The sequence below is a fragment of the Conger conger genome, chromosome 11, assembly GCF_963514075.1.
Source record: "Conger conger chromosome 11, fConCon1.1, whole genome shotgun sequence".
Lineage (NCBI taxonomy): Eukaryota > Metazoa > Chordata > Actinopteri > Anguilliformes > Congridae > Conger > Conger conger.
The window spans coordinates 31,410,267-31,438,065 of NC_083770.1; the positions used below are offsets into that span (position 1 = coordinate 31,410,267).

Genomic DNA, 27,799 nt, shown 5'->3' on the forward strand with positions numbered 1-27,799 from the left:
TAAAATGTGTTTGCTTTTTTATTATTATGTGTCACTATGTGTGCGTCTACCTGCACATGTGCATATGTGTGTGTTTGCGGTACAATGATTAAAACAATTATAACACATATACCAATTCACATCAGGGATGTTGCTGCTTTGTAACTATTTTCTACTGATTTTATAAATTTCAGTTTGGTCTTGGAGCTTTCACCATCTTCTTTTCAAATCAGATTTTTTTGGTCAAATATCACAAGTAAAAGGAATAGATAGCAGATATGAAACATTGTTTTCATATTATGTCTACACTGCATGTACTGATTTGCAGGTTGTTTTTAGAATTTTTCTCATATAAATCTACTTTTCTTATGTGAGCATATAAGCTGGGACAGTAAAGACATGATATTTCATGTTGTATGTGATGATGTTAAACGGGCTCTTTACTACTTGACTGATATAATACTGTGACTTTGGATAAACTATAAAGCTCCAGTGAGGAGAAATTAGTATGTAAAACTACCTACAATGCCAGAGGGGCTGTCCTCTGGCATTTCCTAAGACTGGCTTTTAGCTGTAGATGTAATAGCGCCATCTGCAGACAAATATTGGATAAAGCAAAGAAATCCGATTTTGTGCCGTTCTTTACAAACTGGCAACGACAATTAAGAACATACTACCACTAACTCGACTACAATTACTACTACCACTACTGATAATAATGACAATAAAGATTGCGTTTTATAGCAATTAGAGTTACAGGTGTGTGTTTTAACAGGCAGCATGGATTCACCTTGCCTTTCAGATAGTATGCAACAGGTTGTACAGCACCTGGTTTATTTTGTCCATTTAAATTGTTTATTACGATTATTTTGTTAAAATGTAATTTCAACAAAATTATCATGTGTTACATATGTGTATTAAAGCGTAACGAATTCATTCAGCCTTAATTGTCACCCTGGGTAAGTTAAAATAAATAGCAGTAAGTGTTGAAGGACAAAATTATAGATAGTTGTTTTAATCGGCGAGCCTGGCTACGTTTATTTTAGATTGGATAGAGCACTTTCAGAGCGTATGCGTGGTGCACTTTTCAGCGTTCTTCGATATTTTGTTTTGAAGCCCGGTACAGCACAGCGTCCAATGAAGTGGACATGCGCTGAGTACGAAGAGAAAAGTAACCCAGTTTACTATTTTTTTTGTACGCAAGCGTTGACGTTGCGACGCAACGCGATTACGTTGAATGTGTTACGTTAATCGTGTCACCGCCGGAAGGCGCTGAAATTTGAAAGTTGTCAGTCAGGAAGAAAGATTTTTGTCGGAATGTCATGTATTATTTTGATAGATAGTTATAACAAATGTCAAGCAAAAACACACGCATGCTAAAAATTTAGCTATATTCTACAAATCGGTAAGTGTTGCCATACATCGGTTATCCGGTTTATTATTAGCAAATGTTACACAGTAACTATAGCTAACTAGCTATCATGTGTCCGCTAGCTAGAAAAGTTAGCTAACATTAGCTAACTTATTAGTATTGTGGAATATAGACGAGCTCTAACGTTTGTCGCAACTATTGCAATTATCATTAGCTAACTACATTAATGTTAGTTACCCATGCATGTTATGGTAACTAATGAATAACGTCAACGTTACACAATGACAGTTACACAAAGAAGTTGAGTTTTCTTTCTTCTTAGTTTTGTTGTTAAATGGTGACTAGTAGATGGATTTGTCTTCACTGGATGTCATACTGAACGTCAACGTGACCCCTATTTTCAACTGACTGGCTGGCAAGTCCTCGTTCGAGACTGCTATCTACAGTAGCTATCTATCTATCTAGCTAGCTAGCTCAAAATGAACCGGCCACTCAGACTGTATTTTTGCTGAGGGCTACACCAGCAAATCCATCGGGTTGCTAATGCCTAGTTTATTAAAACATACCCAAGTAAACATTAAGTGGTGTGTAAAGCCACATTGCAGTTGGTGTGTGAATCATTCACACATACCTGTATTTCATCAGCACGTACGAATGTTGCAATATGTCAGTGATATTATAGCGTGACAGTGCTTTTCATTAACCGAGTCAACGTATGCTTGGGTATTTGTTTTTACAAATACAAATAATCTTACAAATATATTTTGGTTAAATTGAATAAGACGGTGCCTGAATGTTGACTGATATCAGAAATGCTGGTTTTTGAACTGTCATTGTGTCACAGTCAGGCTCTTGATATTTCCATGGCAGCTCTGTAATCACTGTTGCAGTGTACCCAAGACGCAATGTTGAAGTTTAAGTATGGGGCTCACAGCAGCGTCAAAGAACTTGCCAGTCTGGATCCAATCACCAGCCGCTGCTCCCGTCTCAACCTCCTATTACAGGTAAACAGGAAGTAGAGCGGCGTGTTCTGTTATGTCCTGGAGCTGTGCTAGTTTAGGACACAAGTGCATATTGAAAATGATCTTTTTTGCTTGTGTTTATATGTATATGTCAGATTGGTCCTTAATGAATAAAAATACAGTATTGTTGAAAATTACATAAGGATAAATGACATCTGGTGGTAATGTCCAATTGGCTACCAATAAGCTTCCTGTCATTGCCGTTGTGCCCAGTCTGGGCTGTTTCAGTGTCACTTCCTCTCTCTCCTTCCTCAGGGAAAAGGCGGTGTCCTTCCCCAGCAGGGCGGGGTCAGTGTGACCAGGGAAGGGCTTCTGGAGGCCCTGCTCCTCCTCTTTCAGGAGTGTAGCTCTCCAGAGCTCATGAGGATCAAATATGTGGCCAATTTTGTGAACAAATGTAAGATATTTTATCTTCTGCTTCTATGACACTGGGTTCTATGGTTTTTCTCATTCCTGTATCTGGGTTTTTCAATCAGATTCTCCTTTGTAATTTTGTGTAACTTGTCCTTTGTGCAATTCTTTGTGTAAATTTTTAAAAAAAGTGACAACTGGCTAACTGATTTGTATGTTGATGTGCGTGTGTGTTTGCATGCTTGTGTGTGCATGTGCATGTGTGTGTGTTTGTATGTGTGTGTGTGTGTGTGTGCTCGTGCGTGTGTGTGCGCGCACGTGCGTGTGTGTGTCTGCGCTTGTCCATGTGTGTGTGTGCGCTCGTGCATGCTTGCGTGTGTGTGTGTGCTCGTGCGTGCGTGTGTGTGCGCTCGTGCGTGCGTGTGTGTGCGCTCGTGCGTGCGTGTGTGTATGTGTGTGTGTGCATGCGTGTGTGTGTGTATGTATGTGCGCGCGTGTATGTGTGTGTGTGTGTGTGCGTGCGTGCGTGTGTGTATGTATGTGCGCGCGTGTATGTGCGCGCGTGTGTGTGTGTGTATGTGTGTGTGCGTGCGTGTGTGCGTGTATGTGTGCGTGCGTGCGTGCGTGCGTGTATGTGTGCGTGCGTGCGTGTATGTGTGTGTGCGTGCGTGCGTGCGTGTATGTATGTATGTATGTGTGCGTTTGTGTGGCTCAGTCTCAGAGGTGGTGTCGGAGCTGCGGGACTTGCAGCCGAGCCCACAGGATTTTGATCTGAGAGGTGTGGTGGGGCGAGGGCGATTTGCTGAGGTGCAGGTGGTGAAGGAGAGAGCAACAGGGGACGTTTACGCCATGAAGATCATGAACAAGACCTGTCTGCGTGCCATGGACAATGTGAGATACTGTGTGTTCTTTCCTGTACCACTAACAGCAAAACAAATGTATCTAACTCTATGTGAGGCTGTGATTCAGTTCTATACCAATACCTGGTCTGTTATATTCATTTTCTTGCAGTACTAGGTTTCATGAGCCCAGTAATGGTTAGAGCTTCAGTGAACTGTATGTTTGCTGTATATATTTAAGCCATTCAGCCTATTTTTCTCTACACAGCAAAATGCATTGATTGGTGATTGGTAGCTCCAGCCGTAGTCAGTGTAATGAAGCCTCACTATCCCATCACTAATTATCACATGCGTCATGTTTATACCGCAACAAAATTAGCCAAATGTACAGTATCATGACATTCACTACATCAGTACTGCTGACCAAATACTATTAACTAATTAGTTAATTAAACTTAATTAACTCAAATGAATTAATTCACTATGCAAGATTATTTCAATTTGAGCCTGTAACATGGGATGGGATGCCACTTCTAAAGATTGAAGTTGGAAATCGAATATGGCTTCAATTTCAAGCATCCAGAATGTCAGAATCCTCAGTCAGAATACACAATGAGGCAGTTGGTAACCAGTGAAGGGCGCAGTGTAGTCCTGTGCCAGTGGAGTTGGATAAACCGGTACCCCCACGCTCAGTGACTGTGTCCCTCACAGATGACATCTTATGAAGAGGAACGTGGGATACTGTCCCTAAATAGCAGCCCCTGGATCCCTCAGCTGCAGCATGCCTTCCAGGACAAAGACAACATATACCTGGTGAGTGCTCTACTTGCTCAGACAGGAGGTGTTGCAAAAACTCACCCCACCCAAAGCCATGGTTCCAGTTGCTTTAAAGGTCCTCACTTATGTGCAGTTATGGACGAACTACATTTACCAGCAAGCCTACCCTCAGTTCTGCGTAAAAAGGATATGATAGCAGTGTGGCTGTCTAGATGAGGTTCTGTTCTCTTTCTATGTCGCTGCTGCTTCTGCAGTCAGACGGTACTTAAGGAAGAGGCATTATTGGATGGTTGTGGTTTGTTTCGTTGTTTGGGGGTGTCTCTCCTCACCAGGGTGTCTCTGGTGTGTTGATGCGGGAGGCTCTTACATAACTGCAGTGGCTTAGTCACGGATCTGACCTGTATTGCATCTTTTTTTTTTTTCTGCAGGCTGCGCCTTTCATTTGAACAGAAACCTGGGCCTATTTCTGAGCAGTTATGCAAGCTGTTACCTTTCTTTCCAGATGATGCGGTAGAAGCCAAGCAATTTAAACTGCTGGGCTCATTGTAAAAGCTGTCACTGCTTACTTATATAAGCCACTGGAGCTCTCTGTGGGTTATTCCCTCTTTGTCCTGCAGAGGGTGCTACAGTCTCATTGTCTGCCGTCTAATCTCTATATTTTATTGGCACACTCTACTGCTTATTAAATTTACAGTGTAAATCATAAGTCCTAAATGGGACCTTAATCATATGATTATCCTCCTCAAATGGTCATTAGGAAAATTAGACGATAATGTTTTCTTCTGTGGTAAATGTGAGTAATGTGACCCTTTTGATAATGAGCAAATTTTGAACAAAATGTTGAACAGCTTGTACCTCGTAATAATGGCAGTTGACTCGATTGAACAAATGGTAAAGTAAATGAATGTTGGCTTGCGTGTGTTGATGTGTAATATGACCTACCACCCCCAAAGAAAGGCACTCCTGGCGGTGTACAAACAGTGGTAAAATGATTGCTTTATTTGTCTTTCCTCTCAAGTCTAGTTCATGTTCCACTCGGTCTCTAGAATTGCCCCTCTTTGTCTCTCCAGCGAAAGCCACTGCAATTATACGCTCTTCTTTTTCTGTACAGCTCAGTGACCTTCAAAGTCTCCATTATCTTAAAATGACCTCTTGCTATCAGCATCCCCAATTCTCTATACCTCTCATCTGTACGTTGCCCTGTGTGATGTCTGCTGCCGGACGTGTGCAGCTCCGGTTTGTGGGCGTTGCACGCTAAATGTAACTGCATTTGTGTACTGAAATGTCTAAATCAGACACTACTCAGCCTTTAGCTCAGTGTCTCTGCACCTGCCCGTTGAGCGACTGCAGATATGCTGTCACTATTTCAGCTGTGTGTTCCTCCTGCGGATCCACTCAGGGATGACATACAGGGCAGTTTTGCTCCCAACATTGCATTAATAAGAGTTTTGGTCTCAGTCCAGCGTAGTTATGTAATTTTAATAGAACATTAGTATTATAAAGCTGGTTCAAGTTATTCAATGGAGAAATGGAGCACTGCTTTGTGATAAAGTAAAAAAACAAAAAGGATACTGATAGAATGCGTGTCTGTGACATTGTGTAACGTTTATATAATGGTGACCGCAGCAAAGGAACATTGAGAAGTGAACACGACCACTGTGTTTAATAAGCGCATCACATTGCACGTCCTCACTCATTTGCATCTGGTGAATCTGAGGCCTTTCAGCTCTTGCCAGGCTATTTTCCAACACATTTCTCATCCTAACATGCAGCGCTCCCTATAACAGCTGTGCGGAAAAATTCAGCTGTGAGACAGTACTGTAGATTTATTTATCCATTTTCTTTAGATAAGTCATCAGATCGCTTGCTCCATAGCTGGGTGCTTCAGAATTTTCCAAGTTGACCTGGTATTTGGTGTCAGTCTGCCCATTTAACTTCTTTTGTGAATGGATAAAGTACACGGGTTTAGAAATTGCCTTGTAGATGAATGACTGGACATGTTTTGAATGAAATGACACAGAATGCTGATTAGGTCGCAGTTGCATTCAGTATTACTAGTATTTTTCTTCTTTGGCACATCAGGTGTTCGTGACCAGAAATTTTTTCATTTTGGTTCTGCTTTCACTTATTAATCATAGATTTGTCACTAATTTCTCTATGCTAGCAGGCTGGACACATGCTTGTTTTTAATCTACCATTGAGGCATTTTAAACTGCACTGGATGACAAATCTGAATCCATTAGTGCCTCTCTCCCCTTATGGAGCATATCGTGTCATATAGTAATATAAAATTTAGTCATATTGCTAGTCTCTGGCCAAGTTGCCATTTCTGGTAAGTCCCATTGTATCACTCCACAGGGGTCAATAACACAGAGTTCAGCTGGGCAGGACAGGCAGACTGAAGGCAGAAACAGGGCTTCCTGATAGGCTGAAACCCTCAGTGTTATTGGGAGACACCCCACCTCTCCTGGACGGTCCAGGAGTCACCCAGTGTCACCTTGTCCCTAATACCTGTGAGCCGTCAACAGCACAGAAGTGATTAATAAGATAAGGAAGGCCACTAAGGCACTCTTGATTTGGATGTGTTAAAAAGCCTTTTTCATATGGCTAATGCATAGGCAAGAATTTAAAAACACATGCTTAAACAAGAATTTGCTATTATCATCACCCTTGTTCCAAAGAGTACCTTTTTGGATTTAATCTTTTACCACATATGCGCTCCTCTCTCTGCTTTCTCCACAGAAGTGAGATTTGTCCTGCCATTAACCCCCCACTCTCCCCCCTCACATAATGTCAGGGGTCTACTGGATATCATTTTTGCAGGGGTGGGATGTCTGTATTGGTGCAAACAGTGCGTACACGTCTCCTTCAACCCCTCTGTGACCTCACTGGTCATGTGCTCCATTTCCCCTCACTTCCTCCTGTCAGCACAAATGACAGGGCATGGGTCAGAAGGTCAGCTAGTGTGCTGGAACCCCTCTGAGACCTCAAGGAAATTGATTAAACATTCGTAGCTATGTATGTAATCAAACCCCCCCCCCCCCCCCCCAGAGTTCATGTCATCCAGAGGCTTTCTTTGGGAAGTATAACGCTCATGTGATAATTACTCGAGTAAAAGCAGTTTGCTTTTCTTAATGAGGCTTGCTTTTCCTAATTAGCACCTGTCTTCCTTCAACAGATTTTCTGTATTTGGCAGCAAAAAAAAAAATGTAAACATGGGTTTAAATCATTACCATGGTGCCATTTAACTGGTGAGCTGACATTTTTAAATGTATTATAACACAACCCTGGCTCTTAAATGCCAGATTTGCACAATTATATAATCTGTGGCCCCAGCCCCCGAGTCCACCTGCTCTGTGGTACACTGACTTCATGATGTGATTCAGACCAGTGGCACATGCTACATGAAGGCCACGTGTCAGATGGATGGAGGGTGTGATGTGGGGAGGGTAAGATTTCTTTCCCAACTGTGTCTGTCTTTCCAAAGATTGCACTGTGATGCTGCGATTGCACTATTCTCTTCCAGGGGAAGCCCTTTCATAATGCTGTCAGGCAAACACAGACATTTATATCAATTTGGGCAAATATTTACAAAGAACCCCCCCATTGCTCAGCTGAGTGTTGGCTTGGAGAATCTACAATACCTTGTTGCTAGGTAACGTGGCCATAATGTTGCGGTACAAGGTTCTGCAGCATAGCCTGTGATATGTTCATTCTGTATCTAACTTTTATACCAATATATGCCTTACTCTGGACTGTCCTATTAATGGAAGAAGATAGAATGTTACTGAGAAACATTAGTCACTGACATAAGTGAACCTGGCATTGTGCCACTCTTAATGACATCCTGGAGAAAAACTACACTTTATTATCATGTTGACTATTGTTGTTATTGAATTAAATTACAAAACTCATTATATCAGGACAGGTTTTAAATCCGTCCATATTGCTTTTTTAAATAAATTGCTGTAGCAACTTTATTATTGAGTTCGTGCCTCTGGCGCTATTCCGAAATGCTCCGTCTTGAATTGTGAAAGAGCGTAAGGAAGTATTAATATGAAACGTGGAGCATAAAAGGAACTGGCTTTAGAAAAAAGTGATTGATGGTTGATAATGCTGTAGCATAATTAAAGCCTCCTGTTGTGCTCTACACAACAGACGGGGATGACTGTGGTTATGTCACGGTGTATCGGCGCTGTGCGGGGCAGAGGGGGCTGTGCAGGTGTGTGGACAGGAGCGTTGCCTGTCCTTGTGCTGCTCGTTCCGCTGAGCTCCCGCACATCACGACAGGCCCGGGGCTCTCCGGGATCATTGTTCTAAATGCGTTCGGTAATCTCTGAGCAAACACACAAATTCACACCCACGCTCCTCTCAGGGGGAGAACACAAACCCGGCAATGCCTTTTTCCATCATCATCTAGTTTTCATACAGTCTCGCTATTACTGTATGGGATGGGATCAGGCCCTTAAGTGACATACGCTCTTCATGTTTATTATTAATGAATGATAAAGAGCCGTTGTGAAAGCGTGTAACGCCACTGTTTCTGCCGTCTTTGTGTTCACCTGTGTGCAGGTGATGGAGTACTTGCCTGGAGGGGACCTGATGGCTCTCATGAACAGGTACGAGGAGCATCTCGACGAGGCGATGGCACAGTTCTATTTGGCGGAGTTGGTGCAGGCCATCCACACGGTGCATCAGATGGGATACGTCCACAGGTGAGTGTGTGAAGCCTACCACCCTCACATTTACATTTATTCATTTAGCCCAGAGATGATTAAATTTCTTGTCTCTGATTTCTCGTCATTTTACAGGGCTTTAAGATGACAAATCTGTGGCTGTAAAATAACTCCCCACCTCTGCATTAGTTATATGTTTCATATTTCTGAGCAACACCTACACGCTGGAATGCAGTGGCTATTTAACAGGCTAGTACATCGAAAGAGGTCTGAATAGCAGTAATGCATTTGGAAAAAGCTGAAAACCGAAATGAAGCAAAGCTATAGGAAAAGTACTGAAACAAGCCGTAGTAGTTCACTTTAAGAACAGCCTATGACAGAATGATGACGTATCCACTGTGATGAACAGTGCATTGAATGCTTTTACAAAAGGTCACAGAAAAAAGGGCTTCATATGAACTGTCATGCTGCAGGAAATCTGTTTTCACTCATGTTCTAAAAGGCTAAAGGTGGCCATCATTGTATGGCTTAAATAAGGACATAAAGGGGACAATCTAAAGCAGGAAATTAGAAAAGTGTCGCTCTCTGAATTACATAGTGCACCAGTAATCTACAGCTAGGACTGGCTGAAGTTGAATAAATGTAATGAATCATAAATAATGTTTGGAGGGAGGAGAGAGTGCCTCTCCAGAGGCCCTTCCTGGAGGATGGCAGTTCCGTGCATTAAAGAGGACAATGAAAATGGATCCAGTCTTTTAAAGCTGTCTGGCCTGGCATTAGCTGTATTATAAAGGGTGCTGTGCCAGTATCAGAGTCCTGTAGAGTTGCCTTTTTTCAGATGAAAAGGCTGTAATTTATTCTTTCTTCACAGCTGTTAGGCTTTATGGTTGGTCTGTAGTCCCATACACAAGGCATCTCTCAGAATGCGAAAGGAAATAACAATGTTTAATGTTTCGTACCATTAATGGAAACAATCACAGAACGCCATTACAATAATTCCTGCCAACTAGTTTCCAGAAAGGCAAACCCATGTGGTTTACCCATTTCTTGTTGAATTGATGTTTGAGCCCAGACATCTCCAAGTAATGGGGGATAGAAATAGCAGTGCGACACAATGTTCTGCCGTTCTTTCCTTTTCGTTATGTCCTCTGTCTCCTCCTGTCCAAGTTGTTTTTCCATATGCTACTGTTCAAATATAGCTGTAACAAAATTGAACCCATACAAGGAAACAGGTTTATCCCATAGTTATAATATCAGTCTCGTAAAAGTGGTGTAATGAGTGGTATAGGTAAATGCATGGGTCCATAAAGCTGGAGTGCACTGCTGACAGTTGAGGGACGGTGCTGGTAGAACCTTTGAGCTGCTTGGCTGTTTTCACTGCAATTCATCAAAATGTTCTGTACAAGAAATGCACTAATTATGCATTCTTTAAAACCACTGAGCGGAAACAAATTGCGATTTGCGACCCTGTGGTTTTCTCCCACACATTTCATTCACCCTAACTCCTATCCCCCGTCCCCTGGCAGAGACGTCAAACCGGAGAACGTCCTGATCGACCGAACCGGGCACATCAAACTGGCGGATTTTGGTTCGGCTGCCAAACTCACAGCTAATAAGACGGTAAGGATGCGCATGTTGTGGAGGACTCTTGGCACAGCTCACAGCTGACTGAAATGACTCTGCCGTGGCTCAGGCTCAACCAGATCCTATGATCCTGCTGCTGCTGCTGCTGCTGCTGCTGCTGCTGCTGCTGCTGCTGATGATGATGATGATGATGATGATGAGGAGGAGGCTGCTGATGATGATGATGATGAGGCTGCTGCTGATGATGATGATGATGAGGATGAGGCTGCTGCTGCTGCTGCTGCTGCTGCTGCTGCTGCTGCTGCTGCTGCTGATGATGATGATGATGCTGATGATGATGAAGGGACCATTTGGCTATACTGGTGGTGACGGTGCTGCCAATGCGCTGTTCTTTCAGGTTGTGGGTTCCAGGATGCCAGTTGGTACGCAGGATTTCTTGGCTCCGGAGGTCCTGGCAGCGCTGAACGGGGCTGGGCAGGCCTCGTATGGGGTTGAGTGTGACTGGTGGTCCCTGGGGATCATCGCCTATGAAATGATCTACATGAAGTCCCCCTTCGCTGAGGGCACCTCCACCAAGACCATCAACAACATCATGAACTTCCAGGTGCGCTCGACGATCATGCATGTTACATTATTTATTTAGCTGATGCTTTTATCCAAAGTGACATACAGTTGAGTCGACTAAGCAGGGGCTTAGTGGCTCCCCCCTGGAGCAATGTGTGGTTAACAGCCTTGCTCAGGGGCCCAACAGCTGCGCTGATCTTTATTGTGGCTACCCTGGGTCTTGAACCACCATCCTTTGAGGTCCCAGTCAAGCATCTTAGCTACAAGGCCACTAGGCTACAGGCTGCATGTACCTGGAATAGCATTGCCTTCGATCTCTTTATTTTTTACATGTATTTATTTCCCCCCCAGACTGATCAATTTCACTGGGTGTACACTAGTTTGGAGTCATCTGAAATAGAGCCACTTTGTTCTTGTGATTGTTGGTTCTAGAGCCAAAGGCAGTGGCTGTGGTCAGCTTGCTGAAGGGATTCAGTACAGCGGCTTGGGAAATGGGCTCGTTCATAATTTTTTCAAATTTCCACAGCGCTTCTTGAAGTTTCCAAATGAACCTAAAGCGAGCAAGAACTTTGTGGACCTGGTTCAGGGTCTGCTGTGTGGGGCACAGGACCGGCTCGGGTTCGAAGATCTTCGCTGCCACGCCTTCTTTTCGGGAATTGACTGGAGCAGCCTGCGACAAGGTGAGCTCCACCTGCTGTTGGAACAAGAGCGTCATGTATGTGCCCATCCACCAAATATATAATCCCCTGCAATGAATCTTCAAAAAGACTCATTTGATTGAGTTCTGGGTATTGCAGAAAGAAGACTAATCCTTTAAATTCCTTTGAAATGTAATTGAAAAGTCATGAAAAATGTCCTTGAGAGGGAACCCAGCTGTGATGTGACCCTTTGTGAATGTGCCCTTGTCAGGTACATTGTCACACACGTCTTGATATTATTTTATCCATTCAACCAAAATAATTATTTGCATTTTTTGAGCTGAGGCGGTCCATTTTACACAAAAGATATTTGTCTCTTACTTCTGTTTATTATAGCATAGATTTAAAGGTTACCAGCTTTGCACATTTCCCGACTAAGATTTGCAATAACAAAAAACTGTCTTGAATGTAGCTTTTATTTCTTGGCTAGGTTTTGTTAGCATTCAATTAGCATTCAATGTGTGTAGACTAAAGTAAGTGTTTCTCTAGTGTTGATTGCCATGCTTTGATATCTCCAACTAGAGCCTGGAGTCTAAGATATTTCTAAATTCTAAGATAGGTGGCTGCTGTGATGGACACCCCTGAATCGAACCCTCTTTATAACTGAAATGGTGTAAAAATGAAATGGTGTGAAACCTGTTAAGTTTCACCTCTGTCTGAAAAATGCAGAGATGATGCAAAATAATTTAACAGCTGACTTTTAAATGTGTAAATAATGAGCATGTTATTTACGTTTAAGTTCCATATGAATTTGTGGTATTTGTGTTCTATAGTGTGACACATAACATGACTAATCTCCATTTCTCAGAAAATGCTCTCGCTAGGTTAAGGCGAGAACTGCTGTCCTTCCCACAACAAACACAATCAAATCATATTCCATTTTAAATTCATATATAACGACTTAAAAAAATATATATATATATATTGGTCATTAATGATTATTATGCTGTTGACATGATCTACATACAGGGAACCAAGGATGCATTTATGTAATATTATCAGTTAGACCTCAAGGGATATGTAAAAATGCTTCTTAAATCCTCATTTTATACTTCATTAAATAGTGAAAAGTGTGCATCATGAACAAATGTTAAGACCAGGCCAGTGGAGGGGGAAAATGTCCCAGCATGCTTTAGGTTTCTGTGTTGTGCTTTTAGGTTTAATGGAGTGTTTCTGCGAGTGGATTTGCTCTCGCATTCCCCAGATTTCTGGGCAGACAGACTGCGGCTCATGCTAAACACAGAGAGTAAGACGCAATTAGGCCTAAAGCCTGCGGCAAATTAGGCTCTGTGTGCTTCTGATTCTCACTCCATATTGGCTGAATACCTCACGGTGGGAGCGCGGAAACACTACATTCAGCATTTCGCAGCATTTTCCCCCCCATTATTTTTGGCTGTCAAATTTTGAAGACTGACTATCTGAGGCATTAATTCTAGTATTCTATATCTTTCTGCCATTTCTCATTTGATAGCTTGGATTACCTGCAAATGTGCTGGGGGGGGGTCTATGTAACACTAACATTGGAGCCGGTCCATCTGGCTTGTGAGAAGCACACATATGTTATGTATTTTCTTTTTTTCCTGAAATCTGTCACATTGCAGACATCTTTCATCTCAGAATAAGACTGAACAATATCAGCTTCCCCACGCATCCTGGAAAAAATTCCACTCATGGAAAATGAGCAAATTGCCAAAACAGTTAGTGGTCCAGAGACATATTTTTAGTGTAATGGTATAGGCCAAAAGCACAGGTGCCCCACTCTGCAGGAGACCTAGTCAGTAAGCATGCATTCAGTTTAAGCAGTGTAATTGTGTAGGCTGGGTAAAGCAGTGTGATTGTGTAGGCTGGGTAAAGCAGTGTGATTGTGTAGGCTGGGTAAAGCAGTGTGATTGTGTAGGCTGGGTAAAGCAGTGTGATTCTGTAGGCTGGGTAAAGCTGTGCATGTTGTGGTTTTGCTTCCCCCAACCAGAGCAGCAGAAGTGTGCTCTCCTGCTTCATGCCAGCAGCGGTCTGTGGTCCAATCAGTGGCTCAGATCTCAGGAGCCTCAGAGTGAGTGAGAGAGCCAGAGAAAGAGAGGGAAGTGCGAGAACCTGCAGCGATGGATCTGCTGTATGTGTGTGTGTATGTGTGCGTGCATGCGCACACAAGAGACAAAGAGAGAGACAGACAGACAGAGAGACAGACAGACAGACAGATGGACGGATGGAGTCAGACAGACAGACAGAGAGAGAGCGTGAGAGAGACAGACGGAGAGAGAGAGAGACAGACAGAGTGAGAGAGAGTTATTTCTCTATGCATAGCATTTCTGAATCGGCCCAGTAACCCTGAGCTAAGCGGCTGATTACTCTGTTCTGGAGAAGCTCTGTCTTTATATGGATCACCACTCAGACCCATCTAATCATCGTTTCTCACGATTCACAAAACAGCCCTGAGGCTTGTTCTGTCCCATGACGGGTTAAAGGGCAAACGCCATGCAAAAACACATAGAGATACAACAATTAAGGGTGGAAAGTCCAGGGCTCTGAAAGTAAAAGGCCTGCCATGTGCTTCTTCCGCCCATGAACTCAGCCAGCTGTTTTCATTAATTATTAGCCGCCACATCAGTTCTACCTCCTGGCTGAAGACTTGTGCCAATCGGCAAATCCAGGTGTGTGGAACAAAATCCTGAGGAGGACTTTTACTTTCAAAACCTGGTTTTTCCCCCTCTGAAACAAGCACAAATTTAGCGCTACTGCACTCCAGCACTGCAGAACCACGTGCTATTTCTGCTGTTATGCATCTTTTCATATAGGGTTGAAGGGAAGCGAAAAAGATCTGTGAATTTTCATCATTCCTACGTAACTGACTGCACTTCCTGTGATGTTTCTGTAGTTACACCGGGGAACGCTCCGTGGTTAACAGGCTGTCGTCACTGGAGCCTCCATAAAGAAGGGAGATGATGTTGTTATGAGGAGCCATCACAGAGGCGGCAGCAGGCAGGCTGGTGTAATCAGTGGCAGGGCTCTTGGGGACCTGTGTGATGGGATACACGGGTAGATGCCTGTGCAGCGGGGTGGGAGAGCTGAAGCTATGACTCAAGCTGCATGTATTACTGTGATTAGCTGGAGCTGCTGCAGTGTGGGGAGGGAGAGAGAGTGAGCGGGCGAGCCAGAGAGAGAGAGAGAGCACAAGCCAGCTCGTGTGGGTTACTGCACTACACTACCATCCCACCGCACCTTCCCATTCCCTCAGTCACTCGTACACGCGCTCCCTCTCTTTCCCCCTCTCCCGCACGAGTGCTCTCTTCCCCCCCCCCCCTCCGTTCATCGGCTGCTCTTCTCCCCCTCTCCAGCGCTCCCTCCTTTTGTTCCCGCGCTCCGTGCCGAGGATGACACGTCCAATTTCGAGGAGCCGGAGAAGCCCGCGCGCCGGCCGACGGCTGCCCCACACAGACCCCAGCGCCCGGGCTTCCAGGGGGAAGACCTGCCCTTTCTAGGCTGGTTCTTCAGCAGGGCTCTGGCGGCGCTGGCCAGGACAGAGTGAGTACCGGGGCACTCAGGGGGGGCCCGGGGGGGTGGGGGTGGGATCTCTGTGGGGGGGGGCGGGTTGTGATTGACACCCCTGAGAAATTGGGGGATTATGGAGAACAGCGGGAGCCCGGGGGAGGGGCGAGGGGGGTGTGGGTCGGTAGGGGGATTCCTCAGCCTGACGCCGTGGTTACAGGTGGCCGACACGGGGACCGTGTCACGGCTCGGTGCGTTCTCCTCTGTGGCCCCCGTGCCGCCCCAAACACACAGAGCTCTCTGTCAGAGTGCAGTGTGGGAGGGGGCGTTACCTCAGAATGTGCTTTTGTTATGGACCCACAACCGTTCACTTTAACATGTTCTGTCTCTGGACTGGTTTTGTTTGGAGAGTTGTGCGGGGTTAGGATGCTTAGATATGCTTCCTTTGTGTGGAAAATTTCAACTTTGATTGTTTCTGGCAGTCCAGTGGCTTTGTGCTCAGTCCCAGCTGAGATGAATTGAGTGCAGTGGCTTGCATTGATTGGTCTGTGTGTATGTGCTGTGTTCAGTGTATGTGTGTGTGTATGTTCAGCAGTGGGGAGGAGGGGATTCCCTGCTGAGTTCAGCATGTACACATTCTCCTGCTGCTCTGCCCCAGGTCTGTGTGTGTCCTGACTGTGTGAGCCTGTGTGCGGTTGCTATGCCTTGGCAAAGTGCAGCAGTCACAGGGGAGGAAAGGAAAGACGTCAGTAAGAAGTGACAGTGATGGTCAGAGATTGTCAGCCGGTCTGTATCTCTATGGAAACGGCCTCCTTGGTCTTCCCTGGGTCCAGGTGAGGGGTGGGAGTCGTGTCGGCTTCAGTGGGATGTGTGTTTGTATCTGCTGTGCATGTGCTTTGGGTTTATGCGGGTGGTTCTGTGCTGAAGATGTTTTTAAAAACATCAGCATCAGGTATGCATTAACGTGTCTGTCGGGATAAGTTCTGCCTGGAGCAGTTATTAAAAAAAAGAAAAAAAAGAAAAAAGAAAATCTTTTTTTTTATTTTTTATATTCAAGTGTTAAGGGATTATTATTCTATATTGTTGGCCCCCTTTTGGTTTATCCCCTCTCCATTTTGTGGTAACCATCCCACGATGAACAGTGCTTTCTCTTCCTCTCTCTCTTTATTTCTCTCTGTTTCTCTCCCCACATTGGGGTGGCTAATTAGAGTGTCTGCTTCAGTCTCATTCCAGCGATCTAATGGGTTTCTGGGGATTTGACTGGGAGCGGAGTAAGGGGTGGTGGTCAGGGAATTGCGGGCTGTTAATCTGCGGGTTTATGCGTTGGGTGGAGGTGGAGGGAGTGTTGGGGGTTGTGATGGAGTCTGCTGCCCACCCTAGAAAAGCTGAAAAGCAGGTGGACAGGGCAGTGGTCCTCCAGCGATCTCTCAATAGCACACTGACCTTCTGAAGTCCAGAATATGTACTTCTCTGTACTTCCTTTGTAATTTCAGGACAGAAGCAAATTGCATGTTTCCTAATCTGTGCCTGTTTGTCTGTGTTGGTTCCAGGGGAGGGGGTGGGGGGTGAGGGGGGCGAGGGGGGTGAACTTGCTGCCCGGGTGGAAGTGGCTCTAAGCAGGGCGAGATGCCATTAGGCTCAGTGTGGGTAGCTCCTCTCATCAGCGCGCACATAAAGCCGGGCTGCGTTTCTCTCCAGTGAGGAGCTGCGGCTGGGTAATGTGCGTCGTGACGAGCGCTCTGCTGCCTGGAGTCTCTCTTCAGGAGCGCCGCTGTTCCCCTTTCTCTCCGAGCAATGAGCGCTTTCTCTCTTATTGCTGTGGATGCCGCCCCCTCCCTCTGTCCCTGTGTGTGAGAGCGGCTCTGCTCGGGCTGTCTGGCGACGGCCCTGGGTTCGGGTCTCTGTGCGGAGGCAGACCGCCGCTGGCGTCTCCGCGCTGTAGTCGTGACTCCTCCGCGCTCGGAGACGCGGGCAGGGCGCGACTGCCGCGCTGAGAAACTGTGCCACTACCGCTGCAACAGGTCTGTGATTCAGGGACACCCACAGACCCAGATCCCTGGCCTGCTGTCACCCTGCTCACTGCCTGTGGCTGTGGCTGTGGCCGTGGCTGATCCTGCACTGACTCATCCCATGCATTATTCACAACCAAAGAGAATGTTCTAGATCTGATCGGGTTCGGCTGTGCTTTCGCTTTGTCGTTCCGCTGTCTTTGCTCTCTTTACCCCCCTCATTCATATTCGCAATCAATCTTCAAGGAGGTGATTAATCTAGGGTTCGAGCTCCTGTTCGCTTCGATTTTAAAATTAACTGTGAGTTGTAAGTTATTTCGGTTGTTAGTTCTTAGGAAGTTGACGCCCTCAGGTCTGAGGAAAAGCATGCATTTGAAAAGGGGGTTGGAGTCATGTCTGTCTTTCTGTCTGTCTGATAGAAACGAAGCAAATGCTTTATTTACCTGACTTGGTTGAGCTTACTGTACCATCTTATCTTTGTTAATTTTCTAGGACAGTTCTTACCATGTATCACAATGTGCTTCTTATTGTGTGTGTGTGTGTGTGTGTGTGTGTGTGTGTGTGTGTGTGTGTGTGTTTGTGTTTGTCAGAGAGAGAGTGTGTGTGTCTGTGTGTGTGTGTGTGTGTGTGTGAGTGTGTGTGTTTGCTTGTCAGAGAGAGTGTGTGTACGCACACACTTGTCTGGTTATTTTAATTTATTGTCTTATATTGGTGCTGCTACATATGCAGAGCCTAATGTTGTCACCTTCAATGATATACATAAATGTAGAGTGAAAACAAATGTTTCACTTGTTGAAAATGGCCAAACGGGGAGAAAAGAGTGGGTGAATAGATCTTGCAATCAGCTTCAAATCAAGGTGTTTTTATAACACTGGAAACCTTTCACACTGGCCTCTCAGAGGGTGGTTTCGATCCAATCACAGAGCTCATTTACACCTTGCCTGCCTCCTTTCATTTCCAAAAACAAAATATTTAATTGGAGCCCTGCACAGTACAGAAATATACATGAAAACTCTGACAAATCCAGTAACTCAGTCATTGGCTTTAATTGCGGAGTCAGTAATATTGGAGTATGAAAATGTGTCTGAACAATAGACACATTATAGAGGGCCTTTGCTAATAACAAGGCTTTGCTAATCTGTGCCAGGAAGGACGTTTGCCATAAAATTGATAATTTGACTGATAATCGGGCGATTGTGTCCATCCAATTCAATCTGCATTGTGTGGAATCAACATACGTATTGTCCAATTAAGTGTTGAATTTGACTGATGTGGCTCAGGTTAAGGTCCTCATCCCGGGCCCAGTGGCTGTGCCTCTCCAGGGACTTGAACTCATGATCCCTGACTGTCAGTCTTGTGCATTTGCCATTTCCCCGCCCCTCTAAACGGTGCACAATTAGTGTCAGGTCTTATGCAGCCAATTAAAATGATTTATTTTTGCTTGGCGCATAAATATATACTGATTAGTTCCCCCTTAAGTTTTTTTTAAAGAATGTTTTGAGTGGTGAAAAAGCAGTGCATGTGGTTGTTGATGTTAACTCGATTAAAATAAAAATGTTAGGTACTTAAAGGCAAGTTGAAATGGAAGTTGCAGCAACACTAGCTTCCGCGATATGACGTACACAGGAGTGAACTGGATCTTTCGGGGATTTTTTGAAGGGGATGTCCAATGGGGACGTGCACTGCTGTTTGAAAAGGATATTGATACGAGACAAACGGAAATGACAGACATTTGATTGACAGACATGCCCACTGGTACACAATAATGTCAAATCTCATTTTCCAGAAAGTGGATGGGAAAAAAACTTTGGTATGAAAATGCACAAGTGTTACAATTTTATACTTTTAAAATATATATATACTTATGGTTAGGAAGCATTGACTAATTGAGGAAAGCGTGAATTTTGATTTCAGCTTCTCTTTAAAATAGCTAGTCTCCTGTATTTCACCTACTCAATAGCTATATGGCGATATAGCTGTTGTCAAATTGTGTGGCTGTACTTCAGGTTGTTAGCAGTTCTGCATTACAGTAGCTGTCAATGACAACTGATGGAGGTAATTAGCAATCTACTGTCTACCAGCCACAGAGGTACGCTTGCTGTGCTGCTTCTAGTAGACTAACACATTCAGAGTTGGTTTCCTGTTCCTAAATGTAACATACCCTCTAGTCTTCCGCAAAATTCATTTAGGTTGTGATTTCATACTGTTTTTAACGGGCTGTTTTTAATATGGACTGTCATTCATGATACACTGAATTATGAGTCCATAGCTCATGGTTGTGTTTAGGTAATATGTGGATTACAATATATGCCCTATATAAATTGAGTTGTCAATTTTGGAATGTTTTCAACATAACAAAGTCAAGTTCTCTCACACAAAGCTGTACCAAATTATTAATATGAAAATTATATCCAGGTTAAAACAAAATTTTTACCAATATGTTTAACAGAAAATAAAGAAGCCATATTCCAGACCTATGCTCTCTATGTTTTACTACAATCGTTCAAATGACTTGGCAGTGATTTTTCGTCCTGCCGTCTCAAGAGAATGTAATCTTTATGAGTGTGATCAATAAACGCAGTCTTCATATTTGCTCGTGTCAGCAGAAGGTCTCTGTGATGGAGTGATGGGAGCTGTAGAAACATTTCCCTTGTTTTTACTCTTAAAGGAATCTTCAATCTTATTGTATATATATGTTTGACAAACTTTTATTATTCTTTGTTATGGTGTTCATATTAAACAGTTTTTTGAGAGTTTAATTAAGGGGATTCATTTTGGTACATGAAATTAATTTAAGCCGAGCCCCTCGTATGGTCTGCTTCGGTTAGATAATGTCCCTGGAGCTCACTCTTGGACACGGATCAAAAGCTAAAAATCCTTTATTAAGATGGGTGATCTTTCGATCCTGCAGTATCCGCATATAGGGAACAGAAGAAAGTAGGAAAACTGTTAATTTCATTAAGGGAACTAAGATTCGATTTCTGTGTTCATTCAGAGAACCCCGATGGTTTCAGTAGATGTGGCGATTTATTTTAGTGACAGCCATGTTGAGGAACAGCTTTTCTGTGCACCAAGCAAACAAGGCAGTAGATTTATGCATCTGTCAGCTATAATGGTCTTCAGTAACTCGGCCCTAAGCCCATTATTTGTTGGATTTGTGTTCTGAAATTCATTTCCCAGTTCCCTCTTCATAACCTTCCTCAGCTGTTTACGTTTTAAAGGTAAAACATTACAAACCCATTATTTGCACTTCTAACTTCTCATAAAAATCTCTTTGATTGTTAATTGCATGTACTTATATGCTTGATGCATTTCATTCTGTGCATGTAAGTGTACGGTAGTCCTCCGTGAGGCAGGATACACGCACAGTATGTTGCTCACATTTCATATTGCAAGGTGTACAGTTGGACATGCCGGTTCAGTGATAAAGCCTACTTAAGGGTACAACAGTGTTGACCTCAAAACTTCAGGAATTGACATTTACGTATGCTTTCCAGTGGCCACATGAAATGACCATTGGCAAAGACCTTGCAGCATACTACTACAGAGTACATACATACTTGTACTACTGCTACTACTAATAGTTGTTGTCATCATTATCGCAATCACTCTCAGATTTTCTCGTCCTTGGCATTTACCGTATCTTCACACAGCTTTGTTTGTGTTAAAGGTTTTCCCTGTGCCTGACCTGACGTTGGTGGCTGTAGCAACATTAATTTGCGTTTGGCAGCTCGTGGTGCATGATGGCTTGCTTGTATCGGCATTTTGAGCTATCGTTGACAAGCAGTATGCATGCTGACAAGCAGTCGGATATACATTGTTGAAATACTGGAAAGACACTGTGTTCACTGAGCCCGAATCGGGATAGGAAGAGAGTGTGGGACAAACGCTTCTACAGGACAGGAATCTCTGAGCGCCCCCAGACTCACTTTCTCTGCCTCAGGGTTGACTTTTGTTCAGTTTTTTTCCGTTCGTCTTATTTTCCTGCTCTCCCCTTCCTCCAGTTCCTAATCCTTCTTTACTCCTGTGATTCCTTTGATGCTTAAATGGCTGTGTTCGTTTTCATGCTGACGGAAAGGCAGGCTTTCAGGACCTGTCATCTGGTGACATATTTTCCGCACCTTTAGCTTCTTCTTCCAGTAACAGTTCTCTGCGTCGGAAAGAGGTTTGCTTTAGTCATGTCATTAAGTTATCTTCCACCAGCTCTCACAGCCTCAAATGAAAACTGCTTTGCTGTGGCTTCATTTCAGCCCCCTTCCACCCACCTTTTCACAGTTGCAAAACTGGATTTTATTGCAATGAGCCTTTGTTGATAATTCATCGAGAGTGAGACAAAGTCATTTTGAACATATTACTGTTATGTTATGCTGGATATTCGGTACACCTGTGCACAGTGGAGGAACACTGGGCATCTGCTGACATACAGCTGTGCCCTTGTAGAAATGAAGTCCCCCAAAACACAAGACTTTTCTGTCACCCACCAGTATGTTTAAGATCTTAATGCAGTCCTCCGTGACTGTATTCTTCTCCATTTTTATTGATCAAAGCCTGACAAGAAAGTGGTTATCGTGACTGAGATTGTATTTGATCTCATTTAATCCACATCATTTTGTCTCATTTCAAAATGTGTGCCGCATCTGACAGAGTTGTACAATGCATTTACGTCAAAATGTCCTTTCTCTCGAAGGAAGTATTATTCTCAACCCAGTTGCCAAGGTAATTGCAATGAAATGGCCTTTCAGAAAACCCAGAGGGGTCATTCATTGGATCTAAGATAATCAGTTCATACACAGCCCTGTGCAGCCTGCGCTATGGGATGTCATGGCTCCATTCTCTGGCAGATTGCTGTGATAACTGTATGTGCTACAGGCCTGTTAGTCAGTCCGTGGTGGATCCTGATGTGATCCCAAACACGTTATGGGTCTTGCAGGTGGGACGTATTATCTGACTGACCGCAAAGCACATCTACCCTCCGAGTTTAGCAGGCCAAGTTCACTGTGATCTCACCAGGGCTTAGTCAAAGCTGGATCACATGACCTCTGCCTCCTGGAATACCTGTTTTTGGGTGTGCTCCCCCCTGTTCACTATCCCGAACAGAGGCAGAAATGTGAGCTATCTTTGAGGTGTTTGGCCTTTAGTGTTCAGGAATGGGGCGCAGAGGCACCCTGGTAATATTTTAAAACAGAACAGTCCACTCTCCCTTCCATCCGTAAGTTAGTGTGAAGCAAAGTTCAGACCGGCTGGAAGCAGATAGAGGAGGAACGGCAGCTCAGACTGTGACCTGGCAGGCGTCGAGCCCCCACCACACATGGGGCATCCGTATATGTCTGGAGAGCCAGCCGCCTCAGGCACCACACCGCGTCATGTCGCTAACATGTTTGTGTTGCCTTCTCAGTGGATGGAGGAAAGGGGAGGAAAAAACGCCGTATTTCCTTAATTTGAGTGAATTGAGCGTGAGAATATCTTGCTTTCCCCCTGGGCAAAAGATTTCATTTTTTGGTCCATGGGAGATCACCTGGATGCATGGAATGGTTCAGTAAAATACAAATTAAAATCAGATTAACGGAGAATGTCACAAGAGGCATGCTTTTGGCCAAACCGGTTGATGCAATTACCTGCAGTGCTGTGGGGAAAGGCGTGTGTTGGCATTAGTGTAGCTTTGGTTTGGAAGCACATTGAAATGCAGCTGATAAGAGACAGCAGTGGAATTATGGGCCTGATGATGCGAGGCACTCGCTTAACTTTTTCCACTGTATTTTAGGAAACTGTTTGGCGATGCCAATTTGTCAGCGAGCTTAGCTTGAGGATTATGTATTAGACCTAATGCATATTTAAATCATGACCTCCCTCCTTCACTTTGTTTATTTATTTATTTATTTTACATTGCTGGCTTTTTTTTAAGCCAACATTCTAAATGTGAGAAAAGGGTGTGAAGTCTATGTATAAAAGAAACAAAAAAAAGTCTTAATTTTGCTCTTTGTGTCAATTCTGTATGCCACCCTTTAACACAGGCTATGGAGAAGGCCAAAATGGCAAACGGCATAGGAAGGAGTCCCCTCAAGCAAAATTGTTTCATTTAGGTGACTTGATCCCCTCCACCACTACTACTGCTCATGAGTGTTCATTGTTAATTCCTTAATTAGCTATGCAGATGATAATGAACTGAGTATAATTAAAGTGGTTAAACCTGAATGGTACAGAAGAACATTCCAGAAGAACTACAATATGGAAAGTCTGCAAGGATAGTGAAGTTCTGTTTTGAAAGATCTTGGCTTGACAGAACAGGAGTGTGAAAGGATTTTCAGCTGCTACAGGATGCACAGGCGGGGTTGGCTGCTTTCCGCTCTGAATACATTTATGGCCTGATAAGGATTATTTCTTTTTTTAGTATATTTCATCTTTTCCGATGCAGCATTATATCATGTGAAACGCACACATCTAATCGCTGCATCCTTTCACGTGATTCACGCGGGCAGTCGCTAGTGTACCATGGGGTAGGGAGTCGCTAGTGTACCGTGGGATAGGGAGTCGCTAGTGTACCGTGGGGTAGGGAGTTGTTAATGTACCGTGGGGTGGGGAGTGCCCCGCTGGTGCCCTCCTTTGTCGCAGGACACCTGGCCATAACAGCACGGGTACAGTGAAGATTTGGGTTCCGGTTCTATGGGACCCAGAGCTGCAGCCCTCTATGGCTGTACTGCAGAGCGGAAAGCAGTAGAGCCATAGATTTCTTATTATTCCTGAATTTATGACTTGCAATTGATTTTGCTAGAACCAACTAAATTAAGGATAAAAAGAGAACCTTAATTTAAAATGTAAAAATTAGTATTGGTACTTAAGCACTCAACATTGTGTCATCAAATTTATAGCCTACAAAAAAGAACCGTTTGCAGCTCATGTTAATTAGCCATTTCCTCACCATATTATTGATATAAAGTATTCTGATAGGGTACTCTGTGCTGCTTTTCAGGGCATTGCATCACCTAGATTCTAGATAGTAAAATTAAAACCACAATGTTAAAAGGGTTGAGGTCAATTCAGTTTATATTGAAATTTATATTGATGATTCCTGTTCAAACCAGTGCCTTCACCTGTACTGAACACTAGTCCTTTTAGTGGATGTGCTCTTCAGGACTACGAAGAGTGCTAAATGCTAAATTAGCAGCATGGACCCTGCAGCACATAATATGTCTTGAATGCTTAGTGAGGTGACATACCAACTGCGCTGTACTTTTCAATTTCCACACTGTCTATCTATTGCTTCGTACTGCATATAGCTACTGGAGACAGGGATTCCCAACAAGCACTACTGCAATTCCAAACGGATATTGGGTTGATATTTAAAAAAATAACTGCAATAATGAGGTGGTTTATTTATTGATAGTGCTTTTAATGGCGGGCAAAAGAGCCTTAAAGAGAATATGGAAAACAAGCTAAAATAAAAACGCAGGAAATGTTCAAGCAGCTGGCACATACTGTAAAAACAAGTAATAAAGTGAAGTAAGATCAATTAGAGGAAAAAGCAAGTGATAATTACAACTAAGTGGAAGCACTTTTCATTTGAAGAGATTTTAAAATATGCTCACAAAGCCCTGCTGAGTTTTGGGGCCTGTAGAAAGAAAGAAAAGCTTGGTCACAAGGTTGCAAGCAGGTTATGGGGACCCAAAGAAAAGCTTTAAGTGTTGATCTCAGAACCTAACTTTGGTAGCTGAACACTACTGGCTGGAGCTGGTGAATCCTCAAGAACAGTCTTATGATCAAATCAATCAGTTCTGAGAGTTCTGTTTTTGAACAAAAGAAAAAAGGCTTGCAGGGAGTGAGATATGCTTTTTCTAGATATCCATTGACCGCAGTACAGTGTACTGCAGAGGCTTCAGAACTCTGCTTTATCTCTGTGTGCCTCTTTCTTTCTGCATGGTGCCGCAGATAGATTTTTGTCAGAAGGCGAAATGGCAGTGCATGAAAGCACACGTTCAGCACATTGCAGACCCTCCCTCGTCTCTTCTTTCCCTTCGCCTTTTCAAACTTGTATACTGTAAGCGGCTTGCTACCGAGTTCAATTATTATTATTATTTTTTTTTATGAATATAAAAACGGGTTTTCTTCCTGCTAGCTGCGGGACTGTGGGGATCTGGTTAATCCTGTGGAGGAGTTAACACTCTCTGAACAAGGAAAATCTGTCTTTAATTCACAACCCAATTCCCCACTGGCCAATCAGATTAAATTGTGTCTGAACTAAGTCTACAGTATTCCAGCCCCATCTCCATCCTATTCAACACCACCATCCTCCAGTTCCCTGAAATTTAGGATGTATGCAATGATATGAATGCATTACCATGGAATATACCATAGAAATTTAATTTAATTTAATTTACTTTCAGTTGGAACATGCAGTGGCACGCTCATGGCAATATACTTTCAAATTAAAAGGCCTAAGAAATATTTCAGAATTTGGAGAAACCTACGGAACCACACAGACAGAATTTATTTGCTTGACGAACAAAATTACTAATCATTAGTAAATCATCAGACCATCACAACTTGAGAACCTGACAGCTTGCTCCAGCGGGGAAGAGAGGAGGGCCTGTTAGCCCCCTGCAATCTGGCTACGATGGGGATGGCGGTAAGAGTGGCAGCTGAGGTGACATGGGCGGTAATGAGAGGATTTAGCGGCTGGGCGCTAGTCGCCCACATCCTCAGCGCTGATGGACGGCCACCTTTAAGCTGCGCCTGCCTCAGCAGCTCCTCGGCCCCTGGGGAGAGGCCTGTGAACAGTGATGGTAGAACCACCTCCACAGAGAGGACACTGCTTTACATCAACAGCAGCGGCGTGAAGCCGACGCGTTTCTGATGACTGCCGAGATCGGCAGCAAATAATTAACCCTCTCTCTGCTTGTGGGGTCTTTTCTGCTGGAGCACTGAAATATACACACACACACTCACACACACACACACGCAAACACACACACACACGCACACACACTCAAACACACACACACAAACACACACACAAACACACACACACACAAACACTTACATGCATAAATGGAGACATAAAATGTGGATGACCACATTGGGGAGGATGTAAAATTTTAAATGAAACAAAGGAAAAAAAGGATTTTCTTTGTTGAAGTATCTTTTCATTTTTCATTCTAGCTCCAAATGACAATATGAATGAGGGAAGGGGCTTGGTGAATTGCCCTTGAGGATACATCATCAAATGTTGCTACAAAGGATGCTTTTCTGTAGTCATGATAAACAAGAGCTCTTCAAGAGGCACGAAAGTGAGGTTTAGTGTTGAGGGAAGGGAATTGGAGTACTGGCTGATTATGTTGCCAAGGTAATAAACACTCAAACTACTGCACAAAAACACTTAATTATTATTATGAGTTTTTTTCAATGTGGTGTAGTGGTGAATTAAATATAACTGTGATTAGCACATTGTGTCAAAATGTCATGTTACAGGAGAATGATTAATGCTTGGTTCAGCAAGATAGTCATCCGCAGCGCTGTGATGTGTGTGATTTTTGGGCTCCGGTCTGTGGTAGGTGGCGTAACACTGTTCATATATGGGTGTCCTGCAGCCTTGCTGTTAGAGGAAGCTGATGGGCCACAGCCAGCTACTCGCAAACCTTCTCCTGCCGCCTTTCAACTGTGTCAGTTAGGCCCAGTGACGCTCGTTAGCTTTACACCGTGTGCTGCTCACAGCTGCTGCGCTTCTCCATGTCTCATCCTGCCTCTTCCTGGAGAGAGGCTGCTGTTACACACTGTCCACTGACCGCGCTCCTATTCTGAAGTAGTATTCTGTGTTCTAAGTATTCTGAGAGCAGGGAGGAAAAAATGATATGCCTATCGAGGAGGATGTAAGAGAAAGTCTTTCCTTTCGGTTAGTTTGACTGGTTGGCAAGATTTTTTTTTTGTCCACCTCAGGGATAATATTAATAGCAGTTGTGGGCGTTGTACAAACATCTACTGCTTGTACTGGATTTGTCAGAGATTAAGTAATAGTGTTTCCTGTACAGTTTTAGTAGCACAGCAGACAAATGTTACTGAGTTTCCCACTTTTTGAACATGAGAAAGCAGGGGTGGACCGGGTAACCCCTGTGTGTCCGTAACACCCCTCCTCCCCAGGCAAAGGAAAGCGGCTTTCAGTGCCTGAGATCTCAGTCTGGTCCTCCTCACCAATTGTTACAGTAAGACTGTGATAGATAAACATAGCACAACCCACTTCATACAGTTAAATCATTATTTCATACCCAAGATTATTTTTCATTGTTTGATGACTGTGTGTGTAGGGGTTGTACATGTGTGTATGTGTGGGTGGTGGTAGTGGTGGTGGGGTGGTGGGGGGGGGGGGGGGGGGGGATATGTGTGGTCTGTGTACGTTTACAGTGTGTCTGTGTGTGTGTGTGTGTGTGTGTGTGTGTGTGTGTGTAAGGCAGGGGTTT

The 27,799-nt window shown here is 43.9% G+C and overlaps 1 protein-coding gene across 5 annotated transcripts in view; it reads left to right on the forward strand.

Annotated features, from left to right (window-relative positions):
• The first annotated feature begins 1,247 nt into the window (after positions 1-1,247).
• The window catches only part of LOC133140625 (citron rho-interacting kinase), a 74,133-nt gene continuing 47,581 nt past the window's right edge, over positions 1,248-27,799 (forward strand). For all 5 annotated transcript variants that reach the window (XM_061260686.1, XM_061260687.1, XM_061260688.1 and 2 more), the window contains exons 1-10: positions 1,248-1,384; positions 2,222-2,355; positions 2,629-2,770; positions 3,440-3,615; positions 4,275-4,376; positions 8,913-9,055; positions 10,543-10,636; positions 10,998-11,204; positions 11,691-11,844; positions 15,195-15,381. In XM_061260686.1, coding sequence (XP_061116670.1) covers positions 2,257-2,355; positions 2,629-2,770; positions 3,440-3,615; positions 4,275-4,376; positions 8,913-9,055; positions 10,543-10,636; positions 10,998-11,204; positions 11,691-11,844; positions 15,195-15,381 — 1,304 coding nt within the window. In that variant the 5' untranslated portion in view covers positions 1,248-1,384; positions 2,222-2,256. The remainder of the gene's footprint in view (positions 1,385-2,221; positions 2,356-2,628; positions 2,771-3,439; positions 3,616-4,274; positions 4,377-8,912; positions 9,056-10,542; positions 10,637-10,997; positions 11,205-11,690; positions 11,845-15,194; positions 15,382-27,799) is intronic.